This window comes from Microtus oregoni, unplaced genomic scaffold (assembly GCF_018167655.1).
Source record: "Microtus oregoni isolate MIOR12 unplaced genomic scaffold, Mior012 000034F_ref0000314, whole genome shotgun sequence".
Taxonomy (NCBI): Eukaryota; Metazoa; Chordata; class Mammalia; order Rodentia; family Cricetidae; genus Microtus; species Microtus oregoni.
In genome coordinates, this window is record NW_024543093.1 from 18,620,570 (window position 1) to 18,646,967 (window position 26,398).

A 26,398-nucleotide genomic window follows, 5' to 3' on the forward strand; every position below is an offset into this window, starting at 1 on the left:
CTCAGCTGGAGCTGGTTCTGGAGATTGTCTGGGCTGCTTCAACCCTCCTTCTCAGCAAGTCACCTCCCATAGGACTTTAGGCCCCAAAATAGTCCGACACATGTAACTCTTTCATCTCTGGTGACTATTTACTCAATTCTAATTCTTTGATCTCTGTCAGTTTCTCATGGTTGTACTACTGGGCCATTATCATGGGCTGCAAAATCAAGAACCTGCCATTATTTTAATGATTTTTCACTGTTCTATGCTGATTAAACAGTGCAGGTCATCATCATCATCATCACAATTGTCATTTATCTCACCTCTGAATCTTCCATTACTCCAATAACAAACTGAATTTTGTGTGTTTTTAAGAGTTTGATTTTTGTTTTCATCATTTTGAAGATGGCTGTCTTCCTCAGCTTTTACACATTATTTCAGTGGTAATGAGAGCTGCCTAAGTGCTGACTAATGGTAGCACTTGCTGATTTTCCTCGGGCTGCATCCCTCTTCTATCTAGTACTGGCGATCATCCGCTTTAGACAGAGCCCTTGCCTTAAGTACCAAGTAAATCCAGTGTGAGGACTTTAATTGCACTTGAAATTGTCACTTTGTCTTCTTCTTGAGCAAAATGCTCCAAGTGCTCTAGCACTGCTTACAGGTCCTATTAAATAATCCCTAGCAACTACTCTATGGTCTCTGATTTTTGTGGGTACAGTAGATTTAGGAACACTAATAGAAAAAAAAGATGGAGTACTAGAAAGAGGATGATAACTTTACATTTTTCCCTTCTTTGTGTTTAATTTAAAAAAAATGTGCATGTGTGTGTGTTTCTGATTGTGAATTTGTGAACGGAAGTGCAGGTGTCCAGAGACATCAGTTGCCCCTGAAGCTTATTGTATGGATGCCATGTATTAAATTTGGGTCCTTTGCAAGAGCAGTACATGTTATTCTTCAACACTGTGCCATCCTCCAGCTCTTCTTCTTTCTTTAATTCACCTGACATGTGCTTTATGTTAAATGTCTAAAACAACAAGAAGCACATAGCAGTTTGTTTGCTGTCCTCTCTTCTTCATGAATTTAATGATTATCTAAAGAACCTGGGGTGCCTATCTACTCCTAACTTGCCATTGTATAGCATATCATAAAATGGCAGGGTGAAGCAGGAACCTGTAAAAATGCATCCCTCCAAGGAGCACTGATTTATATAATTATGTAAATTTATATGCTTTTCTAATACACTGTCTGCTGTCCCAAATACAAGTTGCAGAACTACTGTTTCTATTCAATAAAAACCATTGTGTGTGTGTGTGTGTGCGTGTGTGTGTGTGCCCATGGAAGCCAGAGCTCCATGCTTTGTCATTCTCTGCCTTATTCCATTGAGACAAAGTCTCACATCAAACCTGGAACTTGCAAGTACATATAGTCTAGCCTGGCTGGTTAAGAGTTCCTGGGATCTGCTTGTCTCTGTCCCCCCAACATTGAGATACAGGTATTCAAGGCCATTTCATAATTTTATTTATTATTATTTTCTTCTGAAGCAGGGTCTGACTATATATATAACCCTGGCTGGTCTGGAGCTTGTGTAGACCAGGGTGTTCTAGAACACACAGTCTGCCTCTACCTTGGGAGTCCTGAGATTAAAGGTGTAAATCACACATCCAGTGTTTGGAACCCCCTTTTTAACATGGTTACTGGGAATGGGTGCTAGGGATTTGACCTGACATCCTCATGCATGCACAGCAAACTTTCTTACCCAATGGAGCCATCTCCCTTGCTGCCACGTGCATGGTCTTGCTTGCACGAGCCTGGTTTATATAACTTTTTATCTTGCATTGTTTCCTCTGTTACTTCTTTTTTTTCTGCTCATCAATTCTTGTTAGAGTGCATAGGTACTTCAAAGCAGATTCTGAGGGATATGTGAGATCACTGACTATCAGCTGTTCTCATGGCCTTCCCTGTCCTACTGACTGTAGTATTCCATCAAAGGCTTCTCTTTTTATATTGCATTTTCTAATTTTTTTCTATTGCATTTTCAACACTAAGAAAGACATTCCCACTCAACTGTCTGATTACCTTTCCGTTTCTTCTTTAATGTTTCATGTAATATTCTGCCCTTAGCCAGATGATATAACTTGTATAATAGCATTAATTAAAATTTTCAATTTATATAATTTTTCTTCTTTCCAGTTATTATTTAAGGAAGGCGGTCTATTATCTTGATCTTGTTTGAATCTGTCTGAATATTGTTTCCTTTTGAGATTCTGCTTCTACAGGTTTTTGTTGATAATTGTATCATTTTCTCATGTCTCTTTTCCAATTGTCTTAATTTTAACATAAGTTTATATTGGTAAAATTTGTGTTTGCTATCACTACACATTGGTTATTGTGAGACATATCTAGGTAAAAATTGTTTCACATATAAGCAATTCAAACTTTGGGAACCCAGGCCTTTGGATACTAACAGGTGGAGGTAGAAATTTAGAGACTGCAATTGTGTCCAACATCCATCAGTAATTCCCCAAACTAGTGAATACAGCTGTGTCTCAAGAAGTCCACAATCAGCTACCAAGCACTTTTTCTGTGTAGTTTACTCTACCTGAATAATTATGTACGAAAGTTTTCTTATCACACAGACCACTACCCCTTTGCCACATACACATGTTCAAAAAAGAAGTTTTTCACTGAAACTGTATAACCTTTCATATCTAGACGCCTTTCTTTGTAAAGATACTGAAAAAAACAAACATGGAAAACAAGCCTCTACTTGAACACTAGCAAAATATACCTTTTATTAAGTGTTGGATAAGTTTGAATTGCTATGTGACTCTACTCAGTACTCCTAATAAAGGGGGAGTTGTGTATTTAGTTATTAATTTCATAATTGTTTGGATATTACAAATTCATTATGTGAATCCACTCCTGTGCGAATCCTGGGAGAAAAAACACAATGTATACCTTGATTCCTGTATCTAGGACTATTTTTCGTCCTATTTTATATGATACCATACATCCTGTGCCTTTTAAAATTCTTTTTCTTCTAATTTTCAAGTCCTTCATCTCAGACATTAAAATATCACCCATTTTTTAAGAGGCATTTCCAGCATTTAAGTGAGCATGTTTAAGGTAATTATTTCAACAACTCTAATAAACTCGAGCACAAATGGCAGCTTTTCTTTTCTTTTCCAATTCATTTCTATAAAAGTAATATCCAAGCTATTTTTTCCCCTTTACATAATGCTGTTACTTTTTTTGCCTGAAAATTGATGGGCAACTGATGAAACCACTCAGGCTCCCTGCTGGGAACAGGGCATGTTGAAACTAGATCAGGGACAACCCCCTGGGTGGGAACACATGGAACTCAATTACAGTTGATTCTAGCCACACTGTCCTGTTCAGAATTGGATGATAGCTCCACACTGGTACAGTGAGGTTTTAGAATACCGCAAGCGATGCAGGAGAGCTAACTGAATCCCATCTCCAAAGTTAGGAGCATCACCCCCACACTGGTCACAGGCCATCACTGTCCAAAACTGCCCTTTTTATGATGCATGAACATTGACAGATGGGTGACCTTTGAAACAAACAAGCAGAAAATCACTTGCACCTACTGTGCTTTTCCCTTAGTCAAGATGTGCTTTTTGGAAAGGCTGGATAATGAGCGGGAAGTATGTGGCTTGTTCTAATATATGTTTTTGAGTGGTCCCTGTAATTACTATTTTTATTATACTTTAGGTATGTAAGTATACATATTCCCGTGTCTCTTTTACAAACTAAGCATTTGTGAACCAGGTTTCTCTGACACCGTTTATTCTGCATTCGCTTAGTAAACTGAGGGAAAGTCAACACTGCACTCACCCACATTCTCAGATGGTACCCATCCATCTCTCTGATGTGCCCTGTCTTGAACAGAACTCTCTGCATACCCTTGAAGAAATTGGGAAAGTGTGATTTCCATGCTGATAGTTAAGACATTCAATGAAAATAATGACCTTTTATTTTTGGTGTGGAAGTTTCCTGGTGAATAAATCCAATTTATCCTCCCTCACAAAAAAGAAAAAAAAGTTAGCTTCCTCCTTCCTTCAATGTAGTTAGAAAATCCTCTTATATCTCACAATGGTGAGGATAGCATGTCAAATCTCTTTGTATTTAAGGATGAATAGCTGATTAAGTGGAAGACGTTTTGACTAAGTAAACCATTGTTGCACTAGAAAAAAAGAAAAGCCCCTTGAATAACAAGATTAGTCTTCATCTCTCTCTCTCTCTCTCTCTCTCTCTCGCTCTCTCTCTCTCTCTCTCTCTCTGTGTGTGTGTGTGTGTGTGTGTGTAAGAGAGAGAGAGAGAGAGAGAGAGAGAGCGAGAGAGAGAGAGAGAGAGATATCTCTTCTGGTTTCTGGTTTGTCTGAGGCAATGGAGGTTTGCTGTTGTCGGCCCAGACATTGTAAACATACTTTTCTTGGACATCAGTTACATTTCATGCTTCAGGGCTCAGGTATATAAGTAATGACGGATAACAAATATCTTTTAGATTTAGTGAACATAGATCCTACGCTTATCACTGCTTTTAGTCCTTACAAACATTATTCTATTTCTCATTTTAATGAAACTGTCACAGAAATGGTTACTGGAGTAATACTGCAACTCTCACAATTTACTTGAGAGAAAGTGGGTTTTTGGTTTCTTGAAACGTAGATTGTTCCTCTAAAATTTAGGAACCTCACAAATACAGAATTAGCTTTTAAGACGTTCATTTAAATAATTTGCTGGAATAAATTTAAATTTGATGGCAAAAGGTCCTTCACATGTATTACTATTCATTAGAGAAAATTTGCTACAATTACTATGCAATTTTGAGTGGTTTTCCAGTGTGCTATTTTGAGAAAAGTTCAAAGGATTTCTATTGAACGGATCCCATTAACTATTAGGAATAAAAATATGTATATTGAACAAGCTTCATCTTTTCATTAAATAATTAATCTCAATCATTTAAAGGAATATATCACTTATTAGACTATATTTTTGAGACTGATTAGAAGATAATTTTGTTCCTCATTTAAATTTGGGTTATTTATTATGTAATTATTCAAAAGTGAGTCTAATAGCCAACACAATGCTGTTAAAATGGAGGATTCAGAGCTACAGTCAGAAAGATAACATAATGAATGTTCCATTTTGGGGAAGAGCTTCTCCTCAGTTCCCCAGGGCTTGGTCTGCATGGAGGCCAGGTCACCTTGCAGGTATGTGGCTGAAGTAGGTCTAGTCACCTTGCAGGTAGGTGGCTGAGGTTTGATGAATGCTGTCAGCATACAGTATTCTGGCTTGGGACTTTATTGTTGGTTTGCTTGCTTGACTTTCTTGGGTTTTGTGCCATATATAAACTTAATTCTCTAGAATACTAGGATAAAATTTATAGAATATGGTCATAAAAGAGGAAAGGCATGTATGTCGTTCTTAATCTCCTTCCCTTTCCCTCCTTTTTTCCCTCCAGTCCTTCTGCTTTTCCTACTCTCCCTCTTCCATCCCTGGTTTGGGGATCAGACTGCTGCCCTCTTATGTTGGCAACTGCTCTACCCCTGAGCTACATCCCCACCTTTTAGCATCCTTACTTTTCTAAACTTACCAGCTGGAATGAAAATTTACATTGAAGAAAGCTAAACTGCAAAGAAAACTTATTTCAAATTACTGCTGCAAGAGAAGGGGGTTAGAAATCATGGGGTGGGGCAAGAAGGCAGAGAAGAGATTTAAAAAAAAAAAAAAAAGGATGACTGTTTTGGACCAAAGTCTTCAACCAGAGGAAGCTTCTCCTCAGCAAGGTTAAAGCCTAAAGCATGGGGCTGGCTCCTCCCTTCCCAGGAGAAAACTGGAGAATGAGGACATTATCTGCCTTGATGCTTACATTACAAAGGGATGGTTCTCAGTCTTTCAGTTAAAGAGAGGGGGCTTAAAACTGGAGAGAAGCTTTAAAAATATTTACATATCAAGCAACCAGCAAAAAAGTATTTAGAATTACAAGTGTTCCATGAAAAGCAATGTTAGAAAGCTGGAGGGCATGAGAAAGCCTGTCTGTTTAACTTCAGTTAAATTGTTCGGCTTTGGCAGCACCAATTTGGGATAGACACGTTACCAGAGAAATTAGAGTCCCCTCTCAGGTTCTCAGTCACGTTAGTAGAAGAACCACCCTCAGGGATAATTTTATTAGAGTTGAAAAAAGAAGCCAAGGACAGGCAAGGTTCCTGAAAGAGGGAGACAGAGATGAGGAAGAAGAAACTGAATTTCCGGCAGCCACAAGGAAAGAAGGGCTTGGAGTGGTTGGTGGAGCTTCAGAGAAAAGGAGAGAAACTCCCAAATACCAAAAGTACCATGCAAAACCTAAGTTCTGCCAATATCTGAAGGAGTCAGAAAAGAAGGGGGCTTAAGAAAAGCCGGTAAGCTTAAATCACCCCACACAACAGCAGCTCCAGAGGTGGCTGTGAAGTTTTTTCTGCCCGATATCCAGTAATGCAAATCAGACCAAATCAAACTAAATTAGAAAAAGCCAAAGTTTAATAGATGCCGGTGTTCCGGGTGGCCCTCCTAGAAAACACAGAGAGGTGAAATGAGAACCAGGCCGACCACAGGTTGGGGCTCTGGAAGGGCAGTTTAAGTACCCTGTGGAAGGGGTCTTGACTCTCCCTGGGGAGGGGTTACCAATTGGCAGACTTTTTCAGAGGTGGAGTCTGGACTTCGGCAACTCCCAGGGGAAGGGGCCTGGAATGAAAAGTTCCACTCAAACATTTTAGAATGGATGCCAGGGGCTGGGGTGAAGCCTCCAACCAAACAGTGACTGATCTGAGGAAAGAAATGGAATTCTGGGAAGGAAAAGTATATAATCTCATTTGAATTACAAATATTCCTCCCATTTCTTTATCGTGGCAGGCAATATGGCAGTGGATGGTCCCATGGCTAGGTATAGCCCTACCCAACTGGATGAATTCTTAAGGGAAGAGACAGTGACACGTTTTCCACCAGGAAACAGATTTCAGTCTTTAGGCTAGGAGATGACAGCTGCACTAACACTGGGAGACCAGGGGTTGGGGCAGGGGGGTAAACAAATTTCAAAAATGTCTTTTGTTTGTTCTCTTAGTCCCCAACATGAACCTTTAATAATCTTTCTGTAATGTTTGGATTTTGTATTTTACTATAATGACACAGATGGATTTTGGCTATATTGCATTAAGTACTTAAACAGCATTTTTAAAGTTTGTTATATGAAACGGGATGTTTTAGTTATGAGGACAATCTATGATCCAGACTTTGGAAGCAAGCGGAGCTCTGTTGACATGCATCCCCTTCCTACCTTGGTGAAGGTTGTTCGGTATTTTTAATGCCCACTTTCTCAATCTGTATGAGTGAATGAGATGAAGTGCATTATTGTGAGGTTGATAACACACATTTCCCTGGTAAGTTTCAGACACGTACTTGGAGTTTAATGAGTAACTGTGATGAATACAAGAGTAATAAGAGGTATCCGGTTGTAAGCAGATGCCTTATTCTGCTCCATAGAGAGATTCCTGAATCTGCTGTACAGATTGCACCTGAAGAGAAAGGGCACAGTCATTTTCATATTAGAGAAAATGGACTCTATTAAAATGTTTTATCTAGGGTTGGAAATATAGCTCAGTTGACAGAGTACTTACTTAGCATGAGGCCCTGGGTTCAATTCCTAACAGTGCAAAGATGTGCTATCACGCTATGGTAGTTCACATCAATGACCCTAGAACTCAGGAGGTAGAGGCAAGGGAATCTTACAGTCAAGATCAACCTCAATTACATAACAAAGTCAAGTCAACAAGTGTTATATGAGCCATTGTCAAAAGAGAGAAAAAAGTCTCAACGAAAAGATAATTGGCAGCTTGTATAATTAACATAGGCACTATCTCGCCACATTTGGTTAAATTTGAAAACACACACACACACACTATATCTGAATATATACTATGCAAACAATACATGCTGATACAAGGTCTTACTATACAAAACAAGACCCATCCATTAAGGGCCACAGAATACTTTTTAAGGAGCCTATATATGTCTGTGATCAACTTGTTTTCTATCATGACTTTATTAAAAATCTAAAATGCCATAAAGTCTTTCTGAAGTCCAGCATATGTCCCATTGTTCTTTGGAAGGACACATGCCATGCATCCCACACTCTAAAAATTCACCAACTATGAAAGGAGAAATGAAATGTATTCAGAACAATATAGTCTATCTCTCATGAAAATGGAAAGCCTTGAAAGAATGAAGCTGTGTTCTATTGTAATTGGTGACAAATCCCTGTTTTGATAACAAAGTTGGTTTCCTGTGGTGTTTTCTTGGTACCTTACTAATTCCATGTCCTCAGATGCTACAAGGGGTATTTTGTTATATTCGGAATTCCACTCCACGGGGTGTGATGCATCCGTGAAGAGTCAATATGCTTTCCTTTCATCAGCTCATAGGTTCCAAAGAGCAGCAAATGTTACATTTGGCACCAGCTCTCAGGTCTCATCTCCACACACTGACAAGGTAAAGAGGTCACTGCCATCTTCATTAGATCCTCACTCAACCACACTCAATCACTCAATCACACAATCACACAAGCCTGAGCCTGGAAGTGGTAACAAAACAAGAAAGGCCTTAATAAACTGTCCAAGTTAAAAAAAATGTGTTGAAGATAGTAGTACAACAATCAAACACATTCAAAAATAATAATAAACTTTTTGTTTGTTCCTTTAAAAGAAGAATGACAAATATGAATTGATTACATCTGGAAATACTAAAACCTTTTGCTTTATTGAGTGAACTTGGGAAGTCTGGGTATCTGAGTTCAAACCCAATTTCATCCCTCTTATGTGCAATCAAAATCAGGTCATTGAACCTGTGCACATGACTTCTAGCACCTATAAAATATATTATTAAATATAATAACATTATCATGCTGATAACAGTAAGACCAAGATTGTGGAGGACTCAGTATAGCCTACTACGCATAAACCTTGATAGAAAAATATCTATTATTAGTACTAGAAAGAAGACGTAAATCATAAATTCAGCAGGAACATATCCACTGCCCCAACCTAAAGGAAACATTAGCAGCTGGCACTTTAGCATCTGGTTTCTGGAAAGTGCTTCTGAAGTCCAGCAGTAGACAGAGAAATCTGAGACTACATTAGCTCATTACTGGGATATAAAAAGATGCTCCCCCAAGGTGAATGCACCTCATTCTAAACCAGGAGACCCGCTCTCTATCTCACTACTCAGAAAGTCTGGGGCTTCGAAGGATGCTCTGCTGACACCCAGGCAGGATGTAGGGCACCTCAAACTCAGAACACAGTCACAACAGCAACTCCTGCCTAGATTTCACCCAGATCACATAGTAGAATTTCAGAGGAGGGGAAAAAAGTGTAAATTTATAAAAGAAACTCTAAAGCCTAATCGAAAGAGTTCTAAGAGAATAAAACACATCAGCTACTACCAAAGAATAGTAGAAATTGGGAAGACGGAGAAACATAATTCACTCCAACAATAGTAGACAGAGAGCACTGATCCATTAACGACAGGAGGTTCTCAGATAAACAGAAACTCTCCACGAGCTTTGGCACAGTTAATGGTCCAAACAACATAGCTATGATATAGATGACTGACCGTTTTTGTCACCTGACTTTACAAGGCCTCTCTTCTTGAAAAGGAAGTGTTCAAACACAACTGCCCCCTCAGAGACAATGTTTCTGGTCATCCCTGCTTCAGCCAAATGAGCCATGGAAGATGGTCTATACTACAGATTGTCTAATTGTTGCAACAGCTACTGGATCAATTGCTTTTGTAATTTAGACATGGAGAAAATAATTAGGTCATCATGTTTGTATCAAGACCTTTGGCCATCTCACAGCAGCTGATCAATGGCTATCCTGCCTGCTCTGAAACTCAAAATGACCCTAGGTGACATAAAATTCAAGTGTCACCATCATATTCTGAGAAGTGTTAGACAAGGGCAATGAGCTGCTCACAGCTGCTTTATTAGAAATTAATGCTTAATCCAGTATTATCTTGCTCACTCTGCATCGTATATGGGCGATTTGGTAGAGATGCAGAATCGCAGCGGCAAATGATAGCTAGATTACAAGAGGTGAAGAGGAATGTGACTGGGAGAGATGAAAACACACAGCCACTTAGGGCAGGTGCCTGCTGTTCTGCGCTGTTACAGGTAACGCAGTGCTCAAGTAGAAAATGACAACAGATTACTCTGCAATCATGAGTGTAGACGCATTAAACAGAAGAAAATGTAATGATCACAGATTTAGGCTCAGGAAGTCTAAATTACCTAAGCTTTTTGAAACTGTTTCTTTCCCTTTAATACCCATAGCCGCAGAGCTATGGCATGTGGGGAATAAATCTGATAATATGTACATAGAACACAGCAGAGAGCCTCGTTAGCAATAACTAGGAAAGGCAATAGTTGTTTGCTTAGTAAAATAAGAAAATAAATTCGGATTTTACAATGAATCAAGCATGATTGGATCTGCACTGAGCATCAGTTAATAATTACGTAGCATGAGAAATATCTACTAAGAATACTGTTTGAGAGGAAGTTCAGAGGCTTTTGCTAACATTACCTATTTATATAAAGCATATCTGACATTTGCGGAAATAGTCCATGGAGTTTTCCATTGTGTGAAACAAAAAGTCAGCTATCAGCTTTGGTCAGGGCTCTGAGAGAGGTCACAATACCCGCATCCATGTGTGTGTGCTTGCATGGACAGAGAGGTCACGATACTCTTATCCATGCATGTGTGCTGGCATGCACAGTGCTTCATGCTCTCGCTGGAATCGTGTCGCCCCATCTACGTATAACCAGGTTCTGCACACACTCCTGACTCCAGGCCTTGGGATGATCCCTTGGTGTTGTGTGAGACTCACAGTGCTTTCCTGATCCATGCCTTTCTGGGTGTCATAGGTAGAGAAACTACTTTGTTATGAAGAAGCAAAGAAGAACTTAGTAAGAAAGACTATCTTCTATGTCTCAATACACAGGCCCCCTTACTTTGCTTTTGAAATGTAACCCATTTTGATGGCAATCCAGGCTGCTGGGCTTGGAAACTGACGTGCTCCATTGCTGTTTGTGTGACCTTTTCCCTGCCCAGCAGTTGAAGGAGTTTATTTGGGGGAGGGTCTGCTTTAGAGCTTTCATCCAAGCAGCAACAGGATTGAGAAGGACTCAAAACTTCCACAACTGCTCTGCCGAATTGGTAAAGAGGACTCATGGTTAGCTATCAGCTCTTTATTCATAGCCCTGTGAATTACTGTTACTTGCTGTAGCAGTCAATGAGGACCCCAAATGATGAAATGAACACTGCTAACTTGGCAGACTTTGAATAACCGAGTGACTTCAGACACTGAGACTAAGTTAGCAATGTGTTATTAGAGAGTATAGAAAAGACAGTGTGATGTTTGCATTAATGCATATTGATCCCAATTCTTCCAGTTTTCTTCTTCTTGTTAGGTAGTATGGAAAATGGAGGTTATGAATTTGTAGAGATAAAAATATGACTTCCTAAAAAGCTTTATTTACTAATATTGAATTTGTGTGCATGTGTGCATAAACGTATGTGTTGTTGTGTGCATGCCACAGAACACATATGGAGGTCAAAGGACAGCCTTGTGGACTCAATTCTTTCTTTCTCTTTAATTCAGTTCATGGCTTCTAGGGATTAAACTTTGTTTATCATTCTTACACAGTTGGCAGTTACCCAATGAGCCATCTTGCAATTCCTAAACATAGGTCTTATTCAAAAGCATTCAGTCCTTGTAATCCCAGTACTAAGGAGGTTGAGGCAGAAGGATTATGACTTCAAGGACAGTCTGAACTATGTAGTGAGTTAGGTTATTCTAAGCCTGTGTCTCATCCATGTATGCATACATATTTTCACACATGCGCAGGTACGCACTCACACACACACATACACACACACACACACACACACACACATATATATATATATATATATATATATATATATATATATATATATATAATGAGATCCCCTCAGAATAATACGGGCATCTACAACATTAGTGTCAACGTTTTGCCCACTTGTTTAACAGCTTCCCTCAAAACTTTGAAATGAATCACACTTGCATAATGGTAGCATTGCTTCTTCCTTAGTCCTTCCTGACCACCTCTCATCAATTTCTTCCCATAATCCATTTGGAAACATACATCCTTCTCAGCAGGTGTGCTCAATCTTCATTAGAAGTTGGAAGGTAAATAAATTGCTAAGAAATAGAGTCACAGGAAGCTATCATCAAAGACCATATAATCTAGTCTAAAATGGAATGCAATCTACCAGAAATGTAATATTTCCGTAAAATTCCATCACCCTGTGGAGTCTGCACTACCCCAAGCGATACATGCCTGAGACTATTTATTTATTTTAAATTTCATAAATGTCCCTGGATTGCTTCCTATAACAGTTGGGAAAGTCCAATAATTGTCAGCATCACTGAGCTCCTGTCATCTTCTGTGTGTTCTCTTCCTAGTCTCCTAATGGTTTGTTGTTTTTCATCGATCGGTGCATGTTCCTTTGCACTTTAGAAGTATGCACTCTCACACTGTCTTCTCTTTCTCTCTCACGTGTCAGTGTGCCTGTCAGGTTACTCAAGGAGTGCATGGTTCATTTCACTGTCCACCATGGATATGACAGGCTTTATAACCACTTTCAGTTAGTGTCTAACTTTTCCAAACTCACTCTTCTCCAGCCTCTCAGTCAGTTCATTCTCAAAAGAGCAAGCCCTTCCCTTCCTCCAAATTGTGCTGCCTGTGCTGCGGCTACCTCAGAACTGTTTATTTAATTGTGTATTCATGTGTCTGGGGCTTGGGTATGAGCACAAGAGCACAGGTACCCACAGGTGTCACAAAGGATGTAGAGTCCCCTAAAGCTGGAGTTAGAGGCTCTTGCAAAGCCAAAATAGTACCACATGTGCCTGTGCTCCTAACCACTGAATGGCCTCTGCAGCCCTAATGTTGCTTCTTATTATAGATGCCTCTGGCTGTTTTTTTTTTTTTGTCTGTTTCCTGTCTTATTTTTTTCCTTCCTTTTTGAGACAGAGTCTCATTATGTCTGCTGTGGAACTTACTGTACAGCTCAGGCTGGCCTCCAAACAGCAGAGACCTGCCTGTACGTTTTCCAGGTGCTGAGATTAAGGGAACATGTTACCCCTTCTCATGACTCAGAAACTTCTGTCCCATTCCTGCATGGTACTAGGATTTTCTTCCACCACAATTCTCCCAGCTTTTCAGTTATATGTTACTTAGAATGCTCAATGTGTATATATTTGCCTTAGCATATATATCAAGACTACGAGGAGATATATCAAGTATGATTAGTTACCTACTATCCCAACCAGTCCCATGAACAATTAGGAGGGTTAAACTTTCTTTTGCATGTGGGGATTTGGAAACAGAAGTAATGCTATGGCTGTTCCTGTCTCAATAATGAATAAATGGCCAATATGAGTAGGTGGCTGTGAGTGAACCACTAAGGACCAGGAGAAACTAGACTAGGAGAAACTAGATTCACTTGTTCTTTAGTACACACCATGATGCTGTTGAGTTTCTATAAAACTAAATGTATTAAATTAACATGAAAATTCTGTAAGTAGATGATGCAGATGATGATGCAGTGGCATATAGTTTACAATATAGCAGTCTGTAAATGCTTTGATACCATAGCCTCCCTTAGATAAGAGGGGAAAGGTGTGTTTCTGTGTATATTCATCTGAAATGTAAGAAAAGTCATAAAGGATAGAGTCTCCCAATGGCCTCTCTTCCTCATGAGAAGCCACTTAAGGCATGCACTTTACCTTCGAGGTGACTATCATACATTGAGGGCTGTATCTAACATTCTCATGTGTATACAACCTGGGTTTCAAGAGAGGACAAAAATCCTGTTGGTCTCAGAATGGTGGCCCCTGAACCTTCCTTTAAATACAGCCTTTGACAGTTAGGGAAGGAGCAGAGAAAAAAGTACCTGATATCCCATAGTCAATCAGATCCAGCATTGTATTGGTTCCCCATTCTTACTGGATCTCCATCTCACTGGGGAAGCATTGAGGTCCCGCAGCATTCCCTTTCTCAAACCCCTGTTTGCCCTTCAGGAGTGGAATGCAGAAGAGGGAAGGAATAGTCAGAGCTGGCAGACAGGCAAGCAAGAGGGATTTGAAATGCAGAACGGCTATTATTTTTCACAAAACGCCAGCAAAGCTTCAAGTTCAAACACGCCATGAACATCATTGTGCCTTTCATCCTGCAAATGTGTTGTATAAGCATGGCTTCTTCAGAGTGATCACATCATAGCAGCTTATTTTGGTCTATGTTATAGCAAAGGACAAAAATGAGAAAAAAAATAGCTTTTTTTGTTGTTGTTAGACATTGGAGAGAGAAAAAAAAAACGTACTAGTCTCAATTGGCAAACACCCCAGGAGCCTATGGTTCCAATTTTCTTTTCACAGTATTAATGAAACTGGGTGTGGGAAAAGTCAAATCTTCCCCATAAATCTGAAACCATTTTCAAGGCTTGCCTCAAATTATAATAACATCCATATATAAGATAGGGCATGAAGATCTGTTGCAGCAAGATTATTTTAGGAAAGTGTTTTTTTCTAGATGGGGCAGAGATATAAATCTGAATGTAATTACTTTAAGTTAGATCCATGATAAAACCAGGAGGACTGTGAAAAAATACTTTGAAAAAAATCTAATGTATACATCTTGCCAACATTTTTTAACAGGATTATCGGAAGATGATATATCCACCCAATAACTCTGGTTAACAGCTTGATAAATGTAGAACAGGCTGGTGTTTCATGGATCTATATGTGTCCTTCCACTTCTGAAATATATAGCTCGCATTCTATTTTTTGTAATTGGTATGTTTTACTATTTATCATTATTTCTTAAGACTGTGAAATTCCTTATAGCTATCTTCCATAAAGCTCAAATGCTGAATTTTCATGGCCATCTTTGTGTGGCACTGCTTATGCTTCATCCTAGATGTGACAGGGTCATGCTTGGTGACGAAGCTACACATTAGTACTGTATATTAGGAAATAAAACCAGCCTGGGAAACTACCTGGAAACTACAATCTTACCCTTAAAGAGAATTTTGGAAACAATATAAATATAATAAGATTACAGTGGAGGAACTGCTCATTCAAGTGTGCAAAGTGGTTTCATAGAAATGGCAGGTTGAGTGATAAAGAGAGCAGGTGATGGCATGCCACTGCCTTGACAAACTTATTATTGGAACTATAAAGTGTCCCTGTCCACGACCAAAGAAATCCTCAGTCTAGGCTTTATGGATTGCAACCTTAAATAGCATTTCTCATCTAGATGTTTAAAATTTTTTAAAGCATAAATAAAGGTCAGTTATTTTATTATTTTATTTTATTAATTCTGCTGTTGTTGTGGACGAACCCAAGACCTCATGGATAAATGACTTATACACTACCATTGAACTTTTCAGGGTTTCCAGTTTTATGTTGTTTCAATCTATTCTTTGAGAATGTCATACAAATATATAGTGATGAAGTATCCAGTTGCCTTCTGAATACTTTTCCTCATTCATATAAATTATCACAGATTTTGGCCCTCATTGAAGAAGCTTCTTTTTCCATGTTTATTATTTTATATTTATATTTTGTTTTTAATTGTATGTAGTACATACAAGTGAGTGATATACTCATGGAGACCAGAGAGGGTGTTAAGTCCCCAGGAGTTGTAGTTACAGGTTGTTGTAACACACCTAACCTCGGTGACCGCAACTGAACTCAGGTCTTCCAAAAGAGCAGTATATGTACTCCTAAACTCTGAGCTTACCACCATTATTTTATTTTTCAATAACAATATTTACAAGTTAAAATGTGACTTGGTTGAGTGCTTGCTTGGCATATATGAAGCCCCAGATTCAATGTTTAGCAACTCGTCAGATCAAATGTGTTATGCATATGGATTATCCCAGCCTATGAGATGTGGATGTAGGAAGATCAAATATTCAGTGTTAGCTTTGGCGACAAGTATATATTTTGGGGAAAATTTGGGGAACTTGAAATTGCCTCAAAAACAAAAAAGAATGAAAGGAATTAAGAAAGAAAAAAAAGAAAGAAAAAAAGGAAAAAAGAAGGAAGAAGAGAGAGAGCAATTTTGATTGCTGTAAAGAGTAACCAAGATGTCAAACATTTCCCATTATAACCTAACAATTCTGGAACATTCATTTGCTTTCAAAACTCTGTCTTTTAAAATGTTTATAACAGAATAAGCTTGCAAAACAATTGTGAATTTCATGCTTTCAACTTTTGTATTCTAAAGTGTAACTAGGCATAGACATGCAAGGGACCCCGCAGCCTCTGGAAAAGCTCCATGCCTTAATGAGACGCTCATGTTATGTTCTGTTGCCATCTACAGAAGAATAAATTGAGGTGTTTGGTTCCATTTTTATTTGTTTATTTACACTATATAGCTCTTGCTGGCCTGGAACTTGCAATGTAGATCAGGCTGGGAATAAATCCATAGAGACCGTTGGCTTCCATAGTGCAGCAATTCGAAATGTAAACCACCATGCCAGGATAGAATGTTTTTGAGAATATAAATCAATATCATTTGCTTTAGAAAGCATATAATTTTACCTGTAAATAAGTTTAGAAAGTCAAATGTTAAACTGTGAATGTAAAACACAAAGAATATTCTGGTGAAGGATTCCTTTACATTTAAACATTTTAGACAATTAAGAATATTTTACATTGTGCTTTTAACTCGGCAATTTGGCAATCAATTCTGCCCTTGCTTAGCACCTTGCTTAATAATTTCACCAGCTTCATTTCCCAAGTGAGGAAGTATTCCCCAGACATAGCAGCAAATTCAAAGATAATTCCAGTTGTTTTGTTTTGTTTCGTTCTTCTTCTTCTTCTTCTTCTTCTTCTTCTTCTTCTTCTTCTTCTTCTTTTATTTTTTTGGAGAAGAGTGGTTTAGAAGCAGGGCTTCTCTGCAGCTTTGGAGCCTATCCTGGAACTAGCTCTTGTACACAAGACTGGCCTTGAACTCACAGAGATCCACCTGCCTTGCCTCCCGAGTGCTGGAATTAAAGGCATGTGCCACCACTGCCCGGCATATAAATTCCAATTTTTAAAAAATTCATTTAAAATTTTCTTATGCAGATTGGCAGATACTGATATTCTTTTGACATGACAAAACACTGGAATACATCATTGAGATTTTTTATTGGTACAGTGACTCATCCTCTGACTTGACTGACAATTTGGTAGAGAAAAATGTTAGCCCTCCTAACATTGGAAGGTATACGCTCATCAAAGTTGCCACAATATTAATTAGACTATGAAAGACTTGCGAAGGTTCATGGATCTAGCATCCAAGATTCTTCATCAATCTGCTAGACAAAACAGACCATGTCAAAAATTTCTAGCTATTGGCCTAATGGGTGACAATAGAGAGAGGGGAGAAGGGAGAGGAGGAGAGATGTGCCACGAACCGGCTCAGGGGAGCCACTCAGACCGTGGGAGAAGCAGGGTCCTGGTAACAGGAAGGCACAAGTTCGGCGAATGACAGACAGACACAACACACAAGAGAGTGGCTGGAATCTGCTGCGATTTTACTGAATTAATGTTTTCATTATATAGTATTCAAACAAAGAACAAATCAGAAGGTCATGTGTCATTGGTTGGCACAGTATGAAAGCTTCTTTTAGTCACATCAGCGATATTTAAGAAAAGTACATTATCAGGAGCAGGTGTTAGACATAAAGCATCCTTAGAAGAGGAAATCTTGTCCTTGAGAATGTAAACCTCAGACAAATGGCTTCATCTTATGAATAGAAAGTTTGTGTCTCATTATCGCTATCATGGCCCTTCCTCTGTCTAACCCTTTATTTCATCTAGTGACCAAATATACCTAATCAGTTCTCTGCACCTGTTGTAATATACTTTTTAGTACCTTCTTATTCAGCAGACACCATGGGGGTTGGGATCTAGCAAGCCTATCCATAAAGTTCAAAGTATAATATAACAGTCTTTGTCCATCAACATTAACCCATCTATTCCCTTGCTCATCATACACCTTGTGTATGACAAAGGTTCTGCTGTAGTCTTATACATTCCCATACTGTGCTTCCTTATCCCAGAGCTGTTTCTGAAGAGAATGATCCTTGTCTTGTATGTATAAAGACTATCATTATTATGAAAGAAATTGTGCAAAGCTCATATCCCGCATAGCCAGCTACTCGAGAAACCCATCTATGCCTCAGCAATGGCTAATACCGGGCTGTCTGCCATTGACCTCCAGGAAGCCTAGTCCCATAGGACATGTAGCTCCCGTCCGGTATAATGACATATGTCATGTCACACAGACGACACTGGAGTTGGTGTGGCAGAGAGGAGAGAGGAGAAAGGAAGAAAAAAGTGAAGGGGAGGAAGGAAGGAGAACAGAATTTAAACCTACCTTCTCTTTGTCCTTTAAGATGGCTATCAGTTTTTTCACAGCTTTGACTAAGTATGAGAAGTGAATACCAGAGAGAAGAAATGACTATAAGCTCCCGACCCTGGTAAAAACACTTGCCATTCTTGCCAGTGCCATTAGTAGCCTCGGAATAATTTAGAGTAAATTGCCAACCAAAGTCCAATGCCTTTGTGTTACTATGAAAATGGGCATTACTCTGTTCTCATGTGTAGATGCAGCCTTTTTCACTCAGCTCCAGCTGATTTTGTGAGGTAATGACATGATTCTACATGTTGTTTCTATAAAGTGAAAAAAGTGGCAAGTGCATGGGGAAATTTGGGCAATATAATAATGTATTGCTATTGTGTTTTCTTACATTCATGTTGTTCATGATTTTTTTTATTAGTCAAGATAAGTGGTTTAAATACTTAGGAGATTCACCTACTCATCCCTGCCCCTTTGCTGACCCTAGCCTTGAAATGAAATATATATGGCCACTCAAGGTTAAAATATTTTCATTTCTAATCATTCCTCATTGATTCTATTTTGGGGCTGCTTTAGGAAATTCCCATGATTCCCCTGGAGTTTACCAATGACACAGACCTCCTGTGCCCCAAGACTCACTGTGATGAACCGGCTTAGCAGTCTGTATATGTTTTCCCACCAGAACCAGTTTTTGGCCATTCTAGACTAAAAACTCACTTGTATGTTATTCTTCCTCCACTATTCTTTGTCATTTGTTCTTTTAAAAGTATTTCTGTCACATTCTGAAACAAAGAAAAGGAGAATGGATGCAAGTGAATTCCAGTTTACTTAAAAGCTTTTCCAGTGGCTCAGAAAAAGTGTGTTCTACCATTAGAATTATTAGAAATTTTGTATTTTATGTTATAAAACATGAAAAATGCAAAATTCTCCAAGTCATGAAATGTATGGATTAATTATACATTTCTCTGATAAAATCCCTTTCTTACACTGTTTGTCACAAGTAATTAAAATATGGCTGCCCTTCTACTTCGTGTATTTTTGGGATTCACTATGTAAGAGGATATTTAGCCTTACTATAAATTATAATGTACTCAGAAATTTTTTCAGTAAGTGTCAGAAAAGCGTCAGTGATCATTTTGTTAATTCACATATATATTTAAAGTTATCTGGGGAGAGATGTCTCATTAATATAAATACCTTTGACATTATAACAAATGTTAAAGGAAATAATCTTTATCCTTCGGATTTGAAACATAAATAGATGTAATTGTTTAATCAAGCAGACATAAAAACAGCTGTACAGTCTAAGCAGATATATAGCAGTACCTTTATTAGTGGCTGTTAAAATGTTAATGTCAGTGGGATGATAAGATGTTTCCTCATTGGGTTTTGATTTTAATTTTCTGGAGAATGTTTCATGTTATTTTAAAAGTATGATATTTAGAGTCTCTTCAAGTGGGTTAGGCAGAGGTATTTTTAGCTGTCATGTGACTTAAGCATTTTTGGCTAGTGTTGCAGAATAGGAAAGCACGTGTCTTAAATAGGTGACTCCTCTCAACCACTTACACAAAAAGTTCAGAGTTGGCGTTTGTGTTTGTGATCTCCTTCTAGAGTGAGCACATATCCATTCTGAGCTCAATCTGCACAGCTGTTTAAAACCTATCAAATATAGTCAAGAAAATATAAGACTAATTTTCTAGTATTAAAATATCTAACACTAGTTCCTAATTGTGTATACACACATGAATGCATTGTACCACAGTGAGTTTAAAGCTTAAATTACATTAGAGCCCCCAAGTTGTAATTTCATAAGCTAAATGATTAGGATTCTAGCTCATTATCCCCTCATTTCCTCTGGAAAAAGTTAGGTTATTGTGGAAATGTTTTTCAGCATTTCATCATCAGGTGCAGGAAAAAAATGATTTAGGTAACATTCAAACACAATTGCCTTATCATCTCTTGAGACACCCTGATAAAAGAACGCTGTGCCAAAGGCACACACAGAAACTTGTCATTTAGGGAAAGTTCGCAGCTGAGCTAATTGGCACATTTTAGCAAAGATGACTGTATTTAAAGAGCAAGTGCTGCCTTTGGTTTGCCTGGAGCTGACAGAGTTGCTGCAGCAGGCTTTTGAGGGGAAATTAATTTCCTGTAATCAAATACTGTGGATTATAGTCTTTGTTCCTCTCCACCTTGGCCACAGAAACAACACTGAGGCTTATTAGACAGCATTACAAGTCCTTTTGTAAAATAAGAGGGGACAGAATCAACAGGGATTCTAGCAGGGTCTCGCCTGCTCCATTCTGTAGATGCAGAATGTTGCTCCTTGCTGCTGGAGACGGAGAACCAAGGTTCTATGAAGCACTGAGTTAATGAAGATTCGTCTGATGAAGAAAAAGAAACTAACAGCCCAAAATTGTATTTATGAAAATGAAATCTTTGTGATGTTTGAAAATGGAATTTCTCTTTTTAAATTTTTTATTACATTTTAATTGTGTGTGTGTGCGTGTGTGTGTGTGTGTGTGTGTGTGTGTGTGTGTGTGAAGCTCATGCATGTGACAGTGAATTTATGGAGGTCAGAGGACAACTTGCCAGAATGAGTTCCCTCCTCTTCTCTCTTGTGGTCTGGAGACTGAACTCAGGCTCTCAGACTCAGCCCCATGTCTTCTGCCAAGAAACCTTGCCCACCTTTAAAGTGGACTTGCCAAGCAGTATGGGGCTATGAGCTTTGGTAAATGTTTTTGAGCAATTAACAGATACCGGTGCACAAACATGCACAGTCAAATATGCATGTGTGTAAATACATCTGATACATCTATGGGATCTTGAGATGTGTCAAGTGTGCAACCTTGTGGAAGTTATGACATTTTTAACCCACTACAACATAAAAGTGATCTATTTTTCCCCTGAAAGATAAGGCAAACAATGGTGAAGATTGAAAGAAAGAAAACAAAAAGTAAAAAAAGCGATAGAGAAAATGGTCCAGGTTCAAAGTAGTTTTTTGTTTGTTTTGCCATAGCTTCCAGCCTTTGGAGGTAGAAAGCAGAAAGCTGCCATTGTTCTCCTAACCTTACCTACAGTGCATCCCAGGGGCTCTCATTGAGCTTCGTGGGCATCTGCAGTGTCTACCTAGGCCTGGAGAAGATGTTAGACATCCTGTATTCCATTCTTGTGCCCAAGGGAGGACTTGGCTTCTACCTTAGGGAAGTTTGGTTGAGGGTTTGGTAGCTGTCACACCAGGCAAATGTTCTAGTAGTGTCTCTTTTATTACCATTCATTACATTCTTAATTTCGTCTCAAAACAAATCTAGAAGATATGTTAAATGGAGGATTCTTCTCCAAACGTCCTAAGTGCGGGTATTTATTACAGGCATGTACTACCACACAATTAAGGTTTAACATGACAATCACTGATCATTGGATACATAAAAGCACTTATTAGATCAATGAATTTCTAACACAAAATGAAAAGAGTTGCGTTTTCATTCACAATCATGTAACATAAATTACACTTATGATGCAGGTAATGAGAACTTAAAAAATGCCTCCATGCTTAAGAGCATGTTCTGTTTTTGTAAAGGATCCGAGTTTGGTTCCTAACACTCTAGTCAGGTGACTCACACAGCTTCCTTCAAACTTCACCTCCACAGGACCCAGTGCTTCTGACTTCTATGGTCATCAGCATTCACTTGTGCTTACCCACACACAGATAAACACAGGTGCAATTAAAAATAAATTTTAAGAAACATACAGTTTGGCTAGTCAAAATGTCTGGGTTATTTTGTTGTTTGGTACTGTGTACATCGGAAGGTGGGATGAATTCTGAAGACAACCCTTGTCTAGCTATCTGCAAGCCCCATCTGTTTTATTCTCAGGATGACTTCCTCCAACATACAGGGGAACTGTTCTCAATCTGTCGGACATGTTGAGTTCATGGTATCTCACCTTATGTGAAGGTGATCCTGCAGATCTCTCTGGAGCTGTGGCATTGGCAAAATTTATTTGCCAAAAGAATAGAAAGATTAATGGCAGTAACTATCTCCTTTTGAACTCTGATTGAATCTCCAGATTACAGTGGACTTACTCGCAGGAGAAAGCCTTATTTAGTGATGTAACATTTTCCCCAAAGCATCAGGTGCTTAAATTAACACGTTTGCTGGCATCCAGGAAACTCAATAATCACTTTGTTCTTATCCTGTTTCCTACAGCCAATCCCACCCGAGTGGGTGGTCGCGAACCATACCCAGGCTCCGCAGAGGTGATCCGGGAGTCCAGCAGTACCACTGGCATGGTGGTGGGGATCGTCGCCGCGGCCGCCCTGTGCATCCTCATCCTCCTCTACGCCATGTACAAGTACAGAAACCGGGATGAAGGGTCATACCACGTGGATGAGAGTCGAAACTACATCAGTAACTCAGCACAATCCAATGGGGCTGTGGTCAAGGAGAAACAGCCCAGCAGCGCCAAAAGCGCCAATAAAAACAAGAAAAACAAGGATAAAGAGTATTATGTCTGATCCCAAGATTCGAAAAAGACACTTGTATAGAAATAGTCTTCATTTTATCTGAGACATAATATAAACTTATTTACTTTCCTTTTTACGAAGCACATACAAAAGAAGACAGGGAATGCATTCAGGAGGGAAAACTCTTTTTAAAAAAAAGAACAAGCAAACAAGTATCTCATGCTCTTGTTTCTCAAAAAATAAAAACAAAAAAATGAGAGAGAGAAGAAAGGAAGGAAAAAATTCTAAAACAAACAACAAAAACAAATCACAGGGGCCAATAAATTCCCTAACATCCGCAGTGTTTTCATTTACTCTGCCTGTCTTTATGTTGCTGGAACATTCTGAAAGACGGTGAGGACCGCACGCATTCATATAGCAAAGGAGTATTACATCAAGGCACAACACAAAACAAACACAAAACACACATACACAAAGAAGCTACCTATGATCCTGGATTCAGCCAAAGTGCTAGCGCTTTCCTGAGAAGTCAGTGGGTCGGAGTGCCAGAGGAGAACGTCTGTTTATGGGACCATCTGCAGATCATGAGGAGCTGGCCGTCTGGTGCGATGGAGCAGGGGTTGGAACCTGCACTCGAGCTAAAGTGCTGGCTTTTTTGAAGACTTGTGTAGGAAGGCATTCAAAAAGCCCCTTCTGTTTGTGAGAGAATATAAAATAAAAGTATGGAGGCCTTATTTAAAAAAAATGGGAAATATAAGGCACGTTTTCACACTAAACAAAACGAGAGGGCATAGATGCAATCATTGGGAATTTTCATGCACGCTTACTATGTTATTACATATGTTTATATAAAACCCATCTCTGTGTGCTTTCTGGACTGTGATAAGTGACGTTTTATAGCCTGTTGTATAGAAAATGCAAACTATATCTCTGCTCTTCAGCCATTTTTGGTAAATTCAATGTTATAAGTGTTGCTAAGTATAGGCAGTTTTAATGACATCAGAGCAACAATTATTTCAGACCAATTTTTTGCCACCATTATAAATTGCCACAATTACTTACTTTTTTAAACAAAAATTACAGTGTAGTGTTTATTCTAAGAAAGATATGTATGAATGTATATAAAGAGACTCAGCTACTTCTTTTCTTACATGTATAGCCTTCATTCTGTTGCATTATTAAGTTTTAGTATTTGTATGAAAGGTGTGAATTAGAAGGTAAAATATATACCTACATATCATATAATCCTTTCTCTCCCCCAAATACTCATATTTCTATATATGTTCAACATACACAGACACACAGACACACACATACATCCATGCAGCCATCAGATATGATGGAACAACAGAACACACAAATACTGACAAACTGAGAAGTACAGAAGAAGACAGTTGTGCCAAGGTATTATGACAAATGAGTGATTTGCTTCACTGAGATCCTGACTCTAGGAAACCTCAAGTTTTCAGACCATAGTAAAATGGAACCCTGTTATAGAAAATAGACTATCACCACACACTGCTGCATAAATATGCATCACTCTACAGGCAGGTTACGGAAGCAACGTCAGTGAATTCTGGCTGCTGCAATGGAAAACTTTGTTTCCCATAAAATTTGGTATAATCTCTGAACGTGATGTGCATGATTAGGCTTTATGGAAAGTAAGCATTTTCTCAACTAAAAAAGTATTCTCAATTTTTGATTCTGTATTACTACCCATTAAAATCATTCTATATCTGTTGATTACTGACTAAATTTTAACTTTTATGGTTTTACATCTTTACCATTAAATATAGTTTTAGTTTAAGATACATTGTGTAGTAGTAAAGTATAGGTCACACACTTGTTTTGCATATTCTTTCAATGATGTTCCTAGCAATAAATTATCAATGTGAGAGAATAATTCCAAGGCTGCAGGGTGATGCTTCTGCAAAAATTGGTTACATGACATAAACATCTCCTAAAAGAATGATACTACATTTCATAAATAAGAAGGATACCATTATAATCAGCTTTAAGCAGCAAGACAAAAAAATGCAAAACACTTTTTGTGATACTTAGTTAATGAAAAATATGCCAAGAAGTAGCCTGGATTTCAGACATAACAGTACCTTAAAAATATGTATATATCATAGCAAATTACAAGGAACTACAGCTGCCAACTAATTGTGTAAGAAGTTTTGAAGGCTTTCCATCACGTGGAAAACAGATGGCAAAAAACAAAAATTTATCACCCATTACTTCTGTTCACGTCTTCATATACTTTTAATTTGCCAGGTTAAAAGAACTCACAAGTCTTTTCCCCTTACCCTCTCATCCAGCCTTACTCAGGGAAAGCCAGAGAAATAAAAAGGAACATAAAATCACTAATTTACAGCTTAAAGTATATATATATATATATATATATATATATATATATATATATATAATATTGCTTTTCCATTGTATCTATTTAACTCAAACTAGTTTCATTTGAAAAGATCCTAAAAGATGATGGAAAAATAAATTGAATTGCAGTGTTTTCAAATCATCTGTCTGGGAGGCTTGCTGTTCGTCATTGATTTCAGTGTTTCCTCCCATCATAAATGTTAAAATTTCACACATTGATAGAAACTATATTTAATTTTATTGACTTACACAAAATCCAGCAGGTTTTCCCCCCCATGAATGGAGAAGGACAGGATAGGATCATGAGTCTTCTAAGGAAACAGACTTGAATAAAATCCAAGTATCTTTCTATTAAACATATCAGGGTCCGCGTGTCATTGGTAACTCACAGAGGATTCCGAACTACCTGGCATAAACTGATTACATCTCTTGATTGTAATTTTTCTGATTGAGTATGCTTCTTTTTTTATCCATGTAATGTGTTGCCTTTAAACAAAACAAAAAACGATGACTACACTAATGTGTGAGGTGGTACGTCCCTAAGATGTCAAGGAAGGCCACTTTAATCATGCCCTTCTACTTCTTTGAGTGACTGGGTATCTGAGGGATTTGTTTTGTTTTGTTTTTCTGTTGCAAGGCCAATTTATCCATTATTGGAAATGCTAAGCAAGTGGAATTTACTGTTTTGTTAATAAACTATTTCTTAATACAACTGTGGCTTATTGATTTTCAAACTTGCATGCTGCACCATTTTGCTTCTAAATTGAGCTGTGAGGAAGAAGAGTGCATTTGAAAGGGAGTCTTCTCTCCAGCCCCTAGGGAGAGGTGATGACTCAGCCCTTTCTGCATTTTATTGCACATTAAGCTCCTGTCTTTATATGCTAAGATGCAGGTACTCTGTGTCATTTGCCTGGAAACATACAGAACTAGCTGAGAACAATATAAATAAATGCTTAAATCATAAATACACCCTCTACATAAGCTGCAATAGAATTAAAGTTAATTACACCTGTAATTAGCTACAGAATCTCTCATTAGCTATAATTTCCCTAATTTCC

At 38.3% G+C, this 26,398-nt stretch overlaps 1 protein-coding gene across 32 annotated transcripts in view; it reads left to right on the forward strand.

The window, feature by feature from the left end:
• The window catches only part of Nrxn1 (neurexin 1), a 1,082,053-nt gene extending 1,056,001 nt beyond the window's left edge, over positions 1-26,052 (forward strand). For all 32 annotated transcript variants that reach the window (XM_041630237.1, XM_041630235.1, XM_041630239.1 and 29 more), the window contains one exon: positions 22,696-26,052. In XM_041630237.1, coding sequence (XP_041486171.1) covers positions 22,696-23,003 — 308 coding nt within the window. In that variant the 3' untranslated portion in view covers positions 23,004-26,052. The remainder of the gene's footprint in view (positions 1-22,695) is intronic.
• Positions 26,053-26,398: the final 346 nt, after the last annotated feature.